This window comes from Vidua chalybeata, chromosome 3, assembly GCF_026979565.1.
Source record: "Vidua chalybeata isolate OUT-0048 chromosome 3, bVidCha1 merged haplotype, whole genome shotgun sequence".
Classification (NCBI taxonomy): domain Eukaryota; kingdom Metazoa; phylum Chordata; class Aves; order Passeriformes; family Viduidae; genus Vidua; species Vidua chalybeata.
This window is the reverse complement of record NC_071532.1, coordinates 82,109,166-82,127,456: the sequence shown is the minus strand read 5'-3', so window position 1 is coordinate 82,127,456 and position 18,291 is coordinate 82,109,166. Positions and strand designations below refer to the sequence as shown.

General features: G+C 37.3%; 1 protein-coding gene across 1 annotated transcript in view; it reads right to left on the bottom strand.

Annotated features, from left to right (window-relative positions):
• IMPG1 (interphotoreceptor matrix proteoglycan 1) overlaps positions 1-18,291 on the bottom strand; it is a 51,260-nt gene that overhangs the window by 15,740 nt on the left and 17,229 nt on the right. Inside the window, exons 5-12 of the mRNA XM_053939201.1 lie at positions 17,035-17,102; positions 15,926-16,011; positions 14,731-14,877; positions 13,416-13,474; positions 11,687-11,707; positions 10,026-10,279; positions 8,474-8,550; positions 7,131-7,632 (exon numbers count right to left, since the gene is read on the bottom strand). Of these exons, the coding sequence (XP_053795176.1) occupies positions 7,131-7,632; positions 8,474-8,550; positions 10,026-10,279; positions 11,687-11,707; positions 13,416-13,474; positions 14,731-14,877; positions 15,926-16,011; positions 17,035-17,102 (1,214 nt within the window). The remainder of the gene's footprint in view (positions 1-7,130; positions 7,633-8,473; positions 8,551-10,025; positions 10,280-11,686; positions 11,708-13,415; positions 13,475-14,730; positions 14,878-15,925; positions 16,012-17,034; positions 17,103-18,291) is intronic.

Genomic DNA, 18,291 nt, shown 5'->3' with positions numbered 1-18,291 from the left:
CCAAACATGTAAATACAGTAAAATGAAGAAGAAATGAAATATTTTGCATCCAGGCTTGGTTTAATCATGTTCCTACTGATGCATGTAATGATCATACCGTTCTACAGAATGAAAGTGAAATTTCTGTATCCTTCTAATTTACACCTGGATATTATTGCTTGAAATTGAGTTTAATTTTTTCCTCTACAGAATTTAATAGAAAGTTTAATGGAGAAAGAAATATTAAGGAAAGAAATATTAAGGGAGAAAAGCTGCATGTTATCTTCAACCAAAAGTCAGAAATTACTTGCACATTGTAATCAAAACCAAAAAGTATATGAAACCCCTGACAGGAGTTTAAGTTGTAAATATTCATAAACATGAATCACATTAAATTTAGTACAAACATTATTGCAAACATGTCTCCATTCAAGATTTTAATGTATTTTTGTTTGCTATTTTTAAGAGTTTTTCAAACTGACTAACTAGCAGCTTAAATCGATATTAGCATCAGTGCTATCTATGTAAGGCATCACAAGATGGCTGAGAAGATCAAAGCTGGAAGGCCAGGCCCTGTTTATAGACAGAGATACAAAATTCCTCTGAGATATGGAGCAGATGATGGAGCAGAGATGATTCGGAGCACCCAAGTTACAACTTGTCTATAGCAGTCCAATGCAGGTGGCATGAGTTTTTCTCTAACAAGAAACTGACTAAAAAAATTTCCAGGCTGAGGTCAAATGGACTCTCCTATGCTGGAGAATATTGAATTCTCCAAAGTGAGGAGATTAATAATTTAAAAAGTCAAAGTTTTAGTACCATTTGATCACAGCACATTTTTTTTTCAAACCCAGCATTTCTAGCAAGACCAAGGATTTTTAATAAGTGAGAGAAATGCATTATTTAGGGAGTGTTAGTCTCAGCAGTGTCACTGCCTAATATTTGTTCCAACTGGACTACATGACACGTAAACTTCATTAGTCTCATTAATTTATGATATGACGAATGTTAACCTTACACTCCCAGCACAAAAGTCTGTATTATTTGTTTTAAAATATCCTTCTGATTATATTCCTGCAAGGGCCAGGGGTTTTAAATTAATTTTATGCAGGACAATAATATATTTTAAATACACGTTTAAAATTATTTGTGATACTGGCCCTTCAAATTCTGAACTTATTTCTGCCTTCTATTTTAGCCTTTATTAGATAATTAGAATTATTGCAGTCGTGTCTAAAAACTGTAAACTGCCTCAAGTTTTTAGCCTTTTAGTTCTAAAGAAAATTAATTTTCTGGAACAAAGTGTAACTAGACCACATGCAGCAACACATATATATCCCTCCTGGAGGGAGAGCTCCTTCATGCACTGTGACAAAGAGGAAGAATTATGGGTGGTTTGTAGGCTTGACTACAAAATGTGACTGAACAAGTGGTAGAGCACTGAGGTCTATCTTCCTGCTATTTTCATAGGTGCACAATGAGGTGTTACATTTTTTAATTATTATACATTATTACACATTTTTTCATTATACGAGAAGATTTGCATCTGGATAAACAAAGTTTCTTAGCAGCAATATAAATTGTTTTCAGTACTTCACACAGTCATTTCAATGAGTCATTGGAATTACCAACTGAGTTTAAAGAAAGTTATCACTTGTTTTGGTTCATTTGCGTTGTGTATTTGGGGGGTCATGAATAAGAAATAATATTTGAAGGAAGAAAAGCTTAGCCTTAAAGAAAAACAGAAGTGGTTGGATAGCTTAATAATTTAAACAAGTCATGTGTTAAATTGGGAAAAATAAATTGTACTCACTTTCTCTCAAACTTTTTCGCTTGGATTAGTAATTTCATTTCAGCATTTCTAAGTATGTTTTGAAAATGTGATGCAGATTTTGTTCTATTCCAATTGCTCCCGCTGCTCCCAGCACAGAGACAGCTGGGCAGAATGCTGTCATTAAAATCTGACAAGATGCTTATAACTTATTCTAATATGTTTAGGATTCCTCAGGAATACTTGGAGTAGGCAGTCCTAACTGATCGAATCTTTTCCTTCAATTCAACATATCCTAATATGGACCTGCTGGAAGTCTTCTATTCACCCTCATCTTCAATTTATGGACAACTTTCACACTACTGAATATTGTATAAAGTGCTTGAGAAAATGACATTGCTAGACCTACCTGCTCCCTTCTCCAAATGGCAGGCAACCTTCACAAAAACAACTCCTTGCACATCTGAAGCAGCAAGAGACAAATAGAAGGGCACAGAGAGAAGCTGATGGGGAAAAATGTCAAGCAAATCCTGTCAGTTTATAATCCAAGAAAACATAAGGAAAATATAAAAATATTTAAGGGAGCAGAAGAGCTCTTACCCTCTATATCCACTGATGTGAAAAAAATGGTGAGCATTCCTGGCACAACGAATGGGTGAATTCCAATCCTGGGAACATCCGGAGAGGTTCTTGCAAGAAACAACGGGGTTTTCTTTTCTGTGACAATGCTGGTTATGCCAAATAGAAAATTGTACTAAGCAAAGACAGTGTTTAGGCAGCTGAGGTTGAACCAGAGATGGAAAAAATCCACAAATATGTAAAACCCTGAGATTTTTTCCTAAAGAATACTTGGAAATAAGACTGAGTGAAGAGTGTGCCATCTAATTAACTGTTGGGTAGCAGGGTAACATTAATGGGGACAACTCGCAGCAGGTTCGTGTGAACATGAGATTAATTATGGCAATAATTAATGAGGCTTTTATCAGTTACACACACAGAGATGTGGCCATCATGAATTCTTTATCAGTGGTTTCTTCTCACAGAAAAAAACCCTGTGATAAACCCTGCAGAGTCTTTGTCTCTCAGAGTACTTCTTGAAAGCCTGAGGATGACCCAGGCTCCTCAAACTGAGATGCAGTACATCTGAGTAGCTGAAGGATTTTACTGCTAGCTTTGTTTTGTTTTGCAATAACTTCTCCAGAAATAATGCTTAAGAAATTAAGCTTAATGCTTAAGAATTAAGAAATTTAACTGTACAGAAGAAATGTTAATGACTTTTAACTGCAGAAGGGGAAAAATATGAAGAAGAAAGAAGAATGCTAGAGAAAAGTGATCAAGTATAGTCTCAGACAGTAGGGGAAAAAGTGGGTTTTTTTTTGCACTGGTTGTAAATGGAAAATAGAAATAGACAATATTTTAAAGATGCTACAGCAAAGAAAAACCTTTCTGAGGTGTCAGATGTTGAAATAGTGATATCTGATGCAGACATTTCAGAACTTTTCAATAAGTGCTCTGGAAATTTGTGCCACAGACTTTCTTCTAATTCCATAGTGAAATCTCAGAACACTGGGCTTACTTTAAGGATGGATTGGCATCTTCCTGCTGGCTCTGGACTAGTGCAAGGGGTGGAGCAGCTGCCATCACCACGTGGCCAGCACGGCGCTCTAATCCCCACTGGCCTGCACAACTTCACTGTGCAGAACTGCACCATCACAGCACTGTCTGGAAGAGGCCCCACGCCTGCTCCTGCCTCATCCCTCCCACTGGCTGCCCACACCTGACAAATCCCAATCTTCCATGGCTTCAAGGGACGCCTCTCATGGACTCTTCATCCCTCACCTGTTTCTGCTCACCTTTCTCTAGGTGTTGTATGCAGAACTTTGCCTATATTTATGTGTGTGAGGCTGAGGCTGATTATCTTTTTGGGAGATGTGAAAGAAATTTTATTATTACTTGCTCAGTGACCTCAGGCAGGCACAGTTAAAGTAGTTGGTGTAGGATGTAGACATTCAATATTCAGGAGTCTGTAGTGATATCCAGCCTGCAGCACACACATGTGACAGCCAATGCAATAAAGCCCATCTCTGAAGCAGAGCTAATACCTAGAAGAACCTCAGACTATATTATTTTTGGTAGCCAGTTTTTCCTTTCATTGTAAAGAAGAGTGAATTTAGATTTCTAAACATATGATGAAGAAAATGTTCTCCATCTTCTGGACAGAAGGGTGGGGAAATGGCTGGAAACTAATACAGGAGAATTTCAGACAACTGTTTAGACCCTAATCCTCTGTCCAACCTTATACAGCAGTGTCTGAGTAGTTCCTGCCTTTCACACCAAAAACAGTTTAAAGACATTTTTTTTTCCCTTTAATGTTACTAAGAAAAGCAGCTATGAAATGCAGCCAGGAACAAAGTGTGAAATATTCTGTACCAGGTAGGTTCTGCTTGCCATATTAAAATTAATAGTAATAACAATACCATTGCTGACTTTAATAAAAGCTGAATTTCCAGATTGAATTCCATCAGTTCCCATGAAATACACAATATATCAGGAAATAAAAGACTACTGGAAATACCGTACACACAGGACTGCCAGAATTGAAAAAGGCTTTAAAAAGGGAAAAAGTTTTAAAGAGTAAAGAAAAAACTCAATATATAGGTTTTCAACAGCTCTCCTGACTGTTAGGCATGCAGTATGCTTTGTGTACTATGAGCTTTTGAGAAAATATAAAAAGCTGCAGCTTTGAGTCATTGCTAACACAGCATCCCTACTTTTTAGACAGGGAACAATTATTTTTTTTCTCCTGCTACTCAGCTGCAGAAATAATGATGGAATTCTTATACTCTGGGGCTTGTTTCAGACATAACTTTTGTTCAACAAGGAGAAACCAGATAGGATGCCTTATTTTGGGGTAAGCTTTTTTTTACAGCTCTAGATTTTGTTCTGTTTTGCAGCTTGACAGGTTCTAACCTAAATATGCAGCAAATAATTTCTTAAGGGGTGAGTGCAAGTGAGTTAAAGATCCTCTGCTTCTTCCCTTCAGTCATTTGGAGCTCGTAGGCAAGAGAAATTTAAGAAATTAAGAAATTGAGAAATAGATATGTGACTTTATGCAATTTTTATGACATCAAGTCCCTAACGCAATGAGTGAATAGAATGAAAAATGCATGACTTCCCTTTCCCTGCAAATGTAGCACTTTTCCACAGTTATAATGAATGTTATTTGAAGGTATGCTATGCTTTTATCAGTAGTACTACAAGACTTCTCAGCATGCATATGAAAATAGTTGCATGTAAGTCTTTTCATCATAAACATTATTTTCAGGAACATTTGACAACTGACTCTTGTAAGAAGTGATTTTTCTAAACTTTAAGTCACTCAGGTAATCATAAAGTATTTGCTTTTCTCTCATTTCTGAAATCTGTGTATAAAGGGGAGATTATAGAATGGGAAATTTATATTCAGTGCAGTAACTACCATGCAGCAACATGACCATGAAATGTGCTGTGCTCTTCCCAGTCGGGAGCTGATGGTTGTGTGTTCCCAAGTGGGGTTGTGTGCTTCCAAATGGCACCTTTTACATCTTCTACTCTCTAAAACACTGATGTGGTGATTTGCTTGATCCAGACAAACAATCCTACAGTCTGTATGATGAATGGACATTCCCCACTCCCATGCTTCTGCCAGGCAGGCCCATTGTGAAGGATTGTGAAAATGTTATCACCACGCAGAGAGTGTTTCCAATCAGCTCTGCAAACATTCTGTTTGCCTTTACAGGATGTGGCCAGGCAGCAGGGATGAAGGTCCCTTCCTGCTGGTTTTGGATATGCTGGATAAGGAAGAACATCTTGAAAGGAGGAGGAGGGTTCACTCTTCTCACTTCAAGAGACTTCTGGAGTACAGGAGGGACATGAAAGGCCAAGGCCTGGGCAAGGAGGGAGCTGGTGGAGCTGGGACAAATTAGAACCTCCTATGGGAACAGGGAACTTTCCTGCAGCAGGGAGCAAACTTACATTATTTCAGCATGATGTTCTTGGACATCCAGAAAACACCGAGAGTGTCGAGTGTCGTTGTGTGAACTAATGCACGTTGTTGGAATTTTGCCCTGACTTTGCCTTTTGTTTGTTTTCCTCTGCAGATTTTTTTAGTCTTGCTTAGAGACTATGTGGGGACATCAAAGAATCCTGCTGACTCCTATGATGTGCTTACCTACCCTCTGCTTTTATTTTTGAGAGAGTCAGTCAAAAATCTGAGACAAAACACATACGAATATTAATCCAAGAACTAATTCCTCCCTTGTGCCTGTAGTGACCTCTTGCATTTTACACAGGAAGCACAGGCTTTGAAATGTAAATAAAATTTAAGATTACTGACCTAACACTGAAATGGTAAGGCCAGGCCAGGGAGCAGGAGAGGGAGAGGGAGCAGACAAGAGCTGGGACAGATGGAGGGCAACTCCTCCTCATCATGGCTATTCCTGCTTTGCCAGTGGAGGCTCCTGCCCTGCACAATTCAGTTACCTGCACACAGTGGCCTGTATGGATTTGTAGCTGGTGGAGGTGATGGAAGCAGTAACCTTACAGATATTTTGCTCTTCTGGGGGAAAGCCTAAATTATTTGTGCCCTAAAGATGACCCCACTATCTTTGTCTGAACTTCCTTTGGTCTGCAGGGTCAGCTGTGGGAAATGTGTCTATCATGTATTTTTCATTTGAAAGGCTGCATTATCCCGACTTTTCTCCACATATATATATATGTGTATATACATATACATATGTATATACATATATGTATATGTACATATATACATGTGTATATATATATATATATCTTTCTTCTTTCTTTTATTTTGTATTTTCCTCATATAGATGGGTGCCTCCATGACTACTGCATGGATAAAATGGAATAAACAAATACAGAAAATAGAAATTGAAAAAATTTTCACATTTATCAGACTTGTAGATATGTAAGCTTTTCTGAGCCATGGTACTCTTTGCTTGGAAGAAATTATGTCATGTTACTCTTGCTGCTATCATCCACAACTGTTAGTAGAGCCCAAAGTAATTTACTTTCCATGTTCTAAGTACCAATTTTTTTATGTAAATCTAGAACTTCCTTTTTTTTTTTTTCTTTTTTTCCTGACATGTATTTTTGCTCTGCCTTTTTGAAAATGTACCATAATACTCTGTACTAAGTGTTCCTTATCCTTTGGCATTTGTTGAAGAGACCATCAGAAATGTACATTTTTCACCTTTGGTTGTGAAGGAGAATCTTCTGTCACAATGGAAAGGAATGCTTACTGCTCTGACATGTGACTCTATGTGTCACAACAGCTGCACCTCTCCTGCTCTCTCTTACACAAAAATCTCATGTGTCTTACCTTGTCCAGACAGGCTGTCTTGGTCGACTTCCTTGTGAGGAGGTTCTGCTATATCAGTCAGTTCTTGCTTGTCGTCAGCTTCCCTCTCCACCTCTCCAGCAGGCAGGAGATGGGGTGTGGTGAAACTTCCTGTGGTGGCCAGCTCCACTGCAGACTCATAGCCATGGGGGAGTAAGTCTTTGCCAGCAGAGTCATCGGCTGGGGGAGGCAAATAGGAATCCTCTGATTTTGGAGGACTGCTGGTGCTACCCAGAGCGCTGAAAGGCACTGTGAAACTTGGGTGGTCGGTAGCAATAACTTGGGTGTATGGATATCTGTCCTGAAATGGTTCTCTGGAGGGTTTGGTAGGAAAATCAGGTTCAGATGTAATAAAATTATTAAATTCTTCAGGGATACTGATTTCTTCACTTAGAGCAGGGCTTTCAGTTGTAAATTCATCAACAAATACATCTCCTCTTTGATCCACTGTTGCTGGACTGGGATAACCTAGTGGGAGTTCCTCCTAAAAAAGTTTTTAAAAAGCAGCTTTCATTATTATGTTTGAGTTTCACTGCTAAAAAGGCAATAACCTTTACCCACATGAGCTGGCAAATAGCTAAGTCAACATGGAATCATATTATGGGTTGAGTTGGAAGGGACCTGAGAGCTCATCTAGTCACAACTCACCCTGCCATGGTGACATCTTCCACTAGACCACATTGCTCAATGCCACATCCAACCTGTCCTGGAACACTGCCAGGGCTGGGGCATCCGTAACCTCCTCAGGCACCCTGTACCAGTGTCTCACCATCCTCACAGTAAAGAACATCTACTGCATATCTAACTTAAAATTCCCATCTTTCAGTTTCAACCCATTATCGTTGTCCTGTTTCTACAGATCCTGACAGGGTCTGTCTGACAGAGTCCCTCTCCAGCTTCCCTGTCGCCCCCCTTCAGATATAGGAAGGCTGCTACAAAGTCACAGGATGTGTAAAATGTTTGGCATGTGCATGTGATCCTAATCACAGTGCCTGTAATTTAAAAAGTGGTCAAAGACAGATGACCTTAACTAGCCCAGTGAACTGCTCTCTTTCTGTCATTAAGATGTACTACTGAACTGGTGAGACAGTTTACTTTGTAATTAAATCTGGAAAATGTAATCCAACTGTAATAGTCACCTGTAAATGCTCTAAGCAGTATCTCTGTTACAGTAAAACAACACAACACTCATCCTTACAGAATGTGCAAAAGGCACATATGTTATTCCAGCATAAGAAACGTTTTGTATGTTTATCTACCTCTTAACACTATTTAATTTCCTTTCCCATGGAGAAATAAATAAACAAAAGATATTATTAACCTACCAAATCAGGGCCTGCCAGAGGAATAGTGACCATGCCTTGGATATCATTGTCTAAATCACTAGGTGGTATAATAGTTTCTGCAAAGAAAATCAAAAACATTAGAGAGAGAGAGAGAGAGATAGCACAGAATACTTCAGCACCAGCACATTGAAAACTGATCAAAACACATAAACTCAATTAAAAAAAAAAGTACTAAAATGTTCTCCATCAAAAAATTGCTTTTAAAAATCCATGTTAAGACAAAAACCTCATCAATTCCCCTTCGAAAAGACAATTATGAAGACACCCAAATTTTATATACACTATTTTTCATATGCTTTATTTAGTGTAAATGGGATAGGTCTGCAGAGAGCTGCTATGGAGGAATGCTTAAAATCATCTGAAGTGTGAACCCCTCAGCTAAATCCACGTGGACTACAATGGCTCATTATGTTGTGTTCATTAAGCCTAAAGTCATTCCAGTTTCACCCTGAGTCCACACCATTGTTAATGTCGCTGTTTTGGCTTTAGTGCTCAAGTTGCTCCTTTCACCTCTCAGAGGCGATCTTAAAAGTACTTGGATGCAAACTGTTCTTCTAAAATTGGTTATTAAAATTAACTACTGGGAGAAAGTTGATTAAAATATTTATATTGAAGTGTTCTATATAAATTTTTTCTTGGGACTTTTCATCTGCATTAAGATATGACACTTTACTCTTACAGAAAGTATTAGTTCAACTGAACTTTTTTTTTTGGCAGGAAAATGCTGCTGTTTGCAAATGAAACACTGTAGCTAAAATTTGGTATGGGTTTTGAGGTTGTTTCAGTAAATATGCATATGAAAAAATATTTCAAATTATTTTTCCTCCTTTTTAGCATATGTCTCCAAAAGTAGTTTGCTAGCTTTGCAAAAATCATTGATGACTAGAAAGGCATATTTATTAGCTGGATTACTGATCAGGGTGCAGACCTTCAGCTTCTGCTGGAGGTTTTCACACACAGCTTGTCTTCTACACTCCCTCTGCATTTCAGAATGTGAGTGAAACACATCTTTACTGATTTTATCCTCGGATCAAATGCTGTTTAAGGTGTCAATCTCTCTGATGTTGCTGAGAGGTTAGATGGATTGCTTACAACAAAGATAGAGCTTTCAGAAAGCTAATTTGATGTTAGAGGCAGGTCTCACTTTTTTTTCTTGTTAAAGAAAGGAGAGTGTCCACACTGGAAGTTAAAATGATACAGTGAGTAGTCACAGTATTTATTTTATTTTTCTCCTCTTAATGATCTCCACTAATGATCTTAGTGCTCAAAAAACAAAAAAAAAAAAAAAAAAACAAAAACAAAAAAAAAAAAAAAAACAAGAGAAAAAAAATCTTCTAATGTGGTTGCAAAGTTAGGCGGTATAAAGACACATTTTACTATAAAATTTAACTGATTTCAACACCAAGGAGAATGGACTATGTCAGATGAAAACAATCTGTTAGAGAAGCAAAGGACACCTTACTGCAATTGCATCAGTTTGGGAAGATAAGATTCAGGCTTGTTCCTGGCACCTGCCACCTGCTTTACTGACCATCAGTAAACTGAAGTGTTCCAAGGTCCACTGGCAGGGACTGGTCTTCATGGAGTGCAGTGGCAACCAGCTGCTGAAGGTCTGTAACTGTCAGTTTAGTTGCTGATATTTCCCTCTCTTCAACTGGAGAAATTGCTATTTTTTCACTTTCAACTTTATTAGATCCAATAGTTGAGATGTCATCTGCTGTGCCTTTGGTTTCTGAGCCATCTCTCTCAAAGTTCACCACGTATCGTGCTACTGTGCTGCTTGATCTGCAAGGGGGAAAGGTGAAAATGCCCAGAGCAGCAAAATTAGTCACTGGCTGAGAAATTATTTTACACACAAACAAACAAATGTGCAACCATAACATATTATCTTCTGTAAGAGTAATACAAATTTACTTCTCGCTAATGAAACTGTCACCTTCAAATTATTTTTCCTTCACCTAACTCCTTTTTTCCATGCATAACTTCTAATAAAAATTCCCACATTAAAGATAATTGCAAAAATCTTCTAACATAATCTGATTTAATCTGACTACTCAGAAATCTGTAGAACTGGTAACTGGTAATGTAGTCTGAAGTCCTTGAATTCTGATTCAAACAGCTGTAAAGGCATGCTGGGGTTATTAGAACCCATAATCACGCAGTAATTATTCAGGAACCTATGAAAAGGGATTAGATAGTTCATAAAACTGCAGATAAGCAAAAATCTTATCACAAGAGACAACTTTTTGCTCTTTTTCAAAGAACAGCAAGCTAATGTGGCAAGGAAATCACTTTTTCACAATGGGAGTTAGCTTTTCAGAGTCCCAATGGGTGTGTATGGCTTCTCCCTAGACGTTCATGTTTAACAGAAGTCTCAAATATTCACCACTTTTATTACATCATTTTTATACATGTTAAATTCACCTAATTAAATGAAAAATAGTGAGTTCATTGTAAACATTTCTATTCCATTATGTTACTTTTTTACAATGTCAACTATAGAGATAAGCATTCCACTTTTATCTAGTGCGTGCTATATATTTGCATTTATATGACATTGCAAGAGTTCAGGAAGCACATTAGAAAATTCTTCCTTTTAAAGCATGAACAAAAGAGAAATTCTGAGAAACTGCTAGACAAATTATTACCCAGTAGCACTTTATAGCAGCAACAACAATAGACTCTGTAGCTGTTTGTATTACCAGTGAAAATCTCCCTGCATTTTATCAAGCTAGTAACTGGTCTCTTTGCTATTCTATCTGGCTTGATAATGGAGATAACAAATCAAATTCTACATACTTATTGGAAATATTGTGTACATGGGAATACAGCTGGGAGACAGCATATCAAAAATGAAAATTTGAATATAAAATCTCCCTACTTATGTTTCACTTTCAGTATATGGCTGATATAAATCTTTAGTCATATAAATGTGAATTTTCTTAGGTCAAACATTTTCTTTTCTTCAGAGATATCCTGACAAAATTTGATGATATGAAATATTCAGATAAAAGTTAAAGGTGTCTCTGACGCTTTATATCACAGATTTTGTACTTAGGCGGAACACAACCAATTCACTTTGTCACATCAAGATAAAGACATTTACTGATTTATCTGTGTACATCATAACATTATTAATAATCGTAATTATTATAATTAATCTATAAAAATTATGAATGACAGAAAGATTACCCATCTTTCTCCTTCTTCTGTCTTCATTTCATCACAGAATAAAGAATGTGAGAAAGGATTGGAAAAGAAAGAAAAACAAGGATTCACGTTTAGTGGTAAATCATCACACACATCACAATGATCTTTTGACAATTTATCTTCTATGTGTCATCTATAATTTTTATCTCTGTGTGAAACTGACAGTCTACTCTCCATCAGTTCACTTTTTCCCTTCCAAACAATGGGAATCCCTATGGTTTGCATGGGGAAACAGGGATTTTACTTTACCATGGCAGTCTGAAATATCAGCTTTCCTATTTCCGTTGCCAAATGGTGCAGTTTGAGCCTTGTCATTGCTAATCTCTGTGGTGGCAATGGGCACTTGTGGCAGTACTTTCCATGATCACGGTTACCACCCATGATGTCTACTCAGACTGTATCACAGTCCCATAATGGTGTATCACACCATTAATTACCTCTGGAAGACATGCTTATGTTGACCTTCTACATATAATGCCCAGTTATTTTCCCTGGTGAGTTCTCCAGAATACCTGTGATGTTGTCTTCATTGCCTTGTGGGAAATGCTGCTAAAATAGGTAGTACTATGGCCAAGGGAGAATGGACAGCAACATCCATCTTTGCTGATCTGTGACTCCCAAAGCTGACTAAATTACTGGATAATGGGAATCAATCCAATTTTTCCACACTGATGAATGTTCTTTCATACTAGCCAAGCCCAAGATATGAAACCAAAAGAGACCCCAGACCTTCTGGGGTTACAACTACACGAGGTTAGGTATTGCAAGTTGTAACTATGAGATGCTACTACATATTTTCTCTGCTTGTACTGTAGTAGGCAGCTTTTTGTTTTATTAATTTTAATATAAAAATATAAAGAACTAGTTTTCAGACTATTTTGCTCTTCTCTCTCCTTTTCCTCAGTAATTTTTGCAGAGAGAAATGCTAAGAAGGATTTTCTTGTCTAAAATTGCATTGCAATATGAGTGTTCTTCAACATTTATTAAAAATTGCTAGAAGTACTGAGTGTTCCTGATGCTGTGCCATAAGAACACATAAATTTGTCTTTTTTCCCCTGCTCTTTTTTTCCTTTTTGCAGTTTCTTACTATTAGTTGTTTTTCATTTGATTCTTTATGCAATGTCCTCCCCCTCCCCTATAGATTCTCTATTGAAAAAGTACACAAGAGGTTGTGTTAGTAGTAAACACACAAGGAAGTTAAACTAAAAGAAATGTCAAGACAGAACACAAATTTACTGAAAAAGTGAAACTTTTTAGATTGTTTGAAAGGCCTGAGAAAGAACTACTGGAAAAGTTTTATATGTGTGAACACATATCCTCCTGCAACCCTCTATTGCCAAGGCACCTTCACAGGGACTTATGAAGGGCAACAAAAAAGTTGTCACCTAAATAATCACGCGATTAACTCTCTTTATCTTGTCATTTAAAAAAAAATCCTTAATACAGGGTTGTTAACAAACATTTCAAAGAATTTATTGTGTCCTTCAAACTTCAGGGAATCAAAGCTACTTTTGCTAACTCAAAACCTCATGGTTTCACTTGGGATGTGTCTGCACTTCCTGTCATATTGTCCCTATTATATTCCCATGAAATTGCTTTCTGTTTACAGCAATACACACCCCACTGTTCTAGTCTCTTCCTTTTTGAGGGCAAGAAGGAGGAGGAGAACCCTAGGAGCCAACAAAAAAGAGAGCCCCATTTTCTTACTTACTTGAATCCTAACACGCGGATTTCTTTGAATCCTGGAAGTTTCTCAAATATTTTTTTCATCTATAGAAAACCATAAAAAAAATCAGCATAAAATCTATGACTAAAAGGCAATCACAAGTTGACTACCTAGACAATATTTTTCATATTTCAGAAAGAGCTTTAGGAAACAGTCTCGACTGCACTCTTTTGGGTATCATATAATTGCTCAGCTTAAACACAATATTTTCTTTGTATATAACTGTTGTATTACCTGTTGATAGGCAAAAAGAAGCACAAAATATTGCTTTTCTTAGTAATGTAATAATGCAAACAAATTATAATCTATTTCATAACACAGCAAGTAAAACAACATGATTCAAATGGTTTTCTCATTTTCAGTAGTTTTGGTTCATGTTATTTGTAAATATTAAGCAACTGCAAATGGGTTTAGATTATCTGATAAATCATTTAGAAATTAAACAGTTTTAACTGTCTTGTACAAACAGAATAACAATACATTTTTAATTCTAATAATAATAATAGTACAATTTCATGGTTTTGAATAGAAGAGGCATTACATGTGTACCACACAATGTCTGCAGGCATTTCTGTCTGAGGGTAATACTGAAAATCTTCAGAGAAACCATTTTTTGCCAGCTCTGCCAACGCATCCTTCACCATTTTTCTACACATATCTGGAACTGAACCAGGAAAATGAAATAGCTTCCACTAAGGGATGCTCATGAAACTGATGAGAGGCTTTAGTTAATTTTACTAAGAAAATATTTTATAATAATGACCTCAAGTCATTAACTGCTATCAGTTAAACTGATAGCTGAACATTCAGTTAATATTATTAACTGTATGAAAATACGACAGATGTTCCAATTCTTACGTAAACCATGGTAATGCACAATGAGTGTATGTCCTTTGAAGAATAGTTCAGACAACAGTAGCTAATTACTTTTAACGTTTATATTACATTTCTCATTAGGTTTATTGAAGAAATTAAATTATGACAAAATACTGCCCATGAATTCCTGATTAAGTCTGAACAAAATTCCTAAAGTTATTCTGTTCATCCATTATCTGAGGTTTCTACTGATGTCAAAAATGTTGGCTTGTTAGCTTGCTGGCTGAATACATGGCTTAAATTAGGGGATAAGCTGATATTACACATGATGGAAACGTGAAGGTCTTGAGAAAAAAGGAATGACCTGTTTAAAGTGAGGGCAGTAGATTCTAATCTTATTTTGTGGTGAAGATAATTTCATAGTATGAACCTCAGCTAAGGTACAAAGTCAACATTTTTTTTTGCATTCACTAAGCGTCCCTACCTGTAGCTGAAATTTGGCAGCTAGTTGTTGGTACTCTGGGGAGTTGGGGTCACTAAGTTCAGCTGTGTACTCCTGATCAGTGAGAGTCACACTGAATTCCACCATTTGCTCCACAGGCAGTTCGGGGACTGCATTTGTTCCCAGCTCCTGGAAAAGAAAAGGCAAGGACAAAAAGGGAAAAAATAAGTGTTTTTTTCCCCTCCACAATTCAGTTTTTAATAGGTAGAAATGTTCCCGTTTAAGCCCATCCCCAAAATAACTTTCTGAACTACATTCCACAAAAGGTGAAAGTTCCTAGGTATATCTGCTGGCTTAATTCTTCTGTCTTTGCAAACAAGTTTCTATTATTTGAGAGGTAACTTGAAAGTTGCCTTTGATGTGCGTAAATGAAGACGAAGCCTTTCTTGCGAAGATGAAATCAGGCCTTTCTTGCAGAGACTGTTACCTAGTCTTAGTTCCATCATCCTAAAGTCACACAGCTGTTTCATGTTCAGAGGTTTGCATTCGTCGTTTTGCTGATAATAAAATGAAATTATCCCTACACATGATACACCTTTCTTTTGCAGTTGAAAGTTGTTGTATTTTGTTTGCTGTTTCCCATCAGTATCTGTGGCTTTTCCCTCCACTGTGAGGCCACACGTCTGTGCTGAGACCACAGCAGCCAGGACAGGGAAAACAACAGCCCCTCCCAGCACCCCTGTCTCAGAGGTGTCTCTTCCAGCAGGTGCTGTTAGTGTGTGGAGGGGCAGTCCCCAGTGCCCTGCTGCATGGCTGCTCTGAGGAGACAGCAGTGGAGAACCCTCTGACAGCTGGCTGGGCAGAAAAAGGCAAGGAAGGCCCAGCCCTATTTCCTAGGTCATGGAAAGCCCAGCAGGTATTCTTTTTTGGCATTATTTAATGAAGAGCAACATTACAAAATGGTGCAAAATGGGCAATAGGCCCCTACTTAAAAGAATGAAAACTGCTCAAAAACTGGTTGCCATGCTTTTGTGCTTTCTACTATATACTCAAACAGCATCATGCCCTACTCCAGTATAGAACAGATGCTAATAAACCCCTTCAGTCCTGCTAGCTGAAACAGAGAGCACTTGTTGTTTATAAGCACTGTTTATAAGGTTTCTCCCTCTTTCCTGTTAGCTGAGCTCAAAAGGAAAAGGTGAGTGAAAAAGTGGGTAGGAACACAGGCTGCCCTCACCTTCACAGGAGTCTTTGTGTCATTGAAAATTTCGTTGAGCAATGTGCCATTAGGTGCATGTGGAGAGAGGGGTGTGCCAGGAGAGCCTGCAGGGTGGGGGAAAGAAAGAAAAGTCAGGAAAGAACAGTTTGCACATCAAAAGTTTTTCCCTTTGTGTGTTGGCCAGGGATCAGCTCACTGGAGCAGCTTTCCCTCAGGAGGTTGTGCTTGAGCACAAGCCTGTGCTGGTGGAAGGTGACCATGACTTAGGGTGTGGGTAAATCTGCTGCATTTTATGCAATATACAACCTTTCCTCCAGGTCAAATATTAGTGGTGTGGCATGTGTGTGACTGAAGGCAAAAATGGCACTGACTATGCATCAATGAAATTGTGTGTTAATAATATTTGGTCATTTCCTGTTATGCCACGTCATATATCACCAAGTGTCTAGGCTTAATTTTGCCAATTGAGATTGTTGTCCCTATGACAGCCACTTTTCTTTAGGGCTCAATTTAAAGTAACAAGAGACATTGACAGAGTTTTCCACCTAGAGGCCAAATTACCATGCTGGAAGTCCTTCCCAATAAGATTCTGTTATATTTCTTAAGAATATATGTTCAGGATGGTTTCTCCTTGAACCAAAATGAACATATTTACAGATTTTTATCACTGCATGAATTGCTAACATTATTTTAAAGAATTGAAGTACACAACAGGCCTAATTGTAATAATCTGATCAATTTATTGTCTTGGCATCACTCTGACTTTCTAGCTTGTTAGTCTTTATTTGCCTTCCTTGCTTATTTTGGTTAACAAAATGCAGCAGTTGACATTCTAAATGGTATTTTTTAGCTGAAGAAAAATTAATGCTATATTATATGTTTGAAACTAGGTAAACACATACATTTCAAGACAAACTTTGAATGCAACATCTGAGCAGATAAGCAGAGCAAATAAAGAGATTAAAAAAATTATTCTCAGAGATTATTTTGCTTAAACATTTTCTCTCCACTGAACTTGTCATGCTTCTACAACATTTGTTAAATTATAGCCTTTTAAGACCTAAGAATCATTTGCCTTAGCAATTTTATTTAACAGGCAGACACAGAACAAACAGATTTGATTTTACCTGTAGAAATGGAGGGAATGTCTTCCACCTTTTTGCCTCCTGTTTTCTCTGCTGATATTTCATCTTTCCTATCAATCCAATAGAAATGAGTGATTTAATTATCTTTATATTGTACTGGCAATGACAGAAGTGTAAAAAACCAAAACCACATAGAAATGATCCCTATATTAAGTGTATTTTAAATGAGAGAAGTTATCTCTAATAGAACATTTTGTGACCTGATTAAACAGGCAGTGGAACAGAATAAGGACTCTCAATCCTGTCATGAATCTGCTCATGAGGTTTTGTGACAGATTTTATCAATGCCACCAGAGGGATGGGATCACAGAGATGAAATCAGTGCACTGTGTCTGTTTTATTTATTTTTTTTTTTACTCTTGGAAGTCCTTGAAGGGTTGATCACTGCCTGAAATGGAAGCAAAGCTTCTTGTACATCACCTAAATCAGCCTTTGTCTTCTTCAAGGTAGTTCAGTGAGTGCTTTGCAATTCTTCTAATTTTAGAGGCAATGGACATTTCAGGTTCCAGGTGTATTTCATATGGTGTGGTGGGAGAAAATAGTGGGTGGGCTTATTTTTCAGTTGTCAGCCTGCATTATAATACCATAAGGATACTTATGGTATTATATCAGATAATAAATCAGATTCCTGAATCCAGATTATTTTGAGATGTAGGAATGTTAGTGTTTGCTTCTGGATGTAATATTCATAGGTCAATGTCTACCATGGTCCCAAAGGAGGACAGCTAAAAACTCAAGTAAGAATATGGTGGGTATGATGTATCACAGGATTTGGTTTGGTTTTGTTGGTAATTATTTTCTGTTTTGAGTTTTACAGTCACGTGGCGATGAATACATTTCTAATAGCTTGCTTGAAAAAGAGCAATAGTATCTAAGTACCTTTAAAAATAAATAGATGTATTAAATATTCTTTTACTTAGAATAGAAATTATTCTATATCCTTAAAACCAAACTGTTATTAATTTGTATCTTTTGGGAAAATTTAGGTTCTTAGACTAGAATCTTCTAAGGGATTTTTTGGGATTTTTCTCTCCTGAAATTAGGGAGTAAAGTATAATTCCTCAAAATTGCTACAGTGCATGCAGATGGAGTATTTGTGAAAACTGGTATGAATGAAAGAAATAAGGGCACTGCAAATGTGTGGTATGGTGTTAACTGGGACAGCATAAAGCTTCTAGCATAGACAGAAAAGGTGTCCTGAGCTACAGGAACAACACAGATGTTTCATAACATAAATAA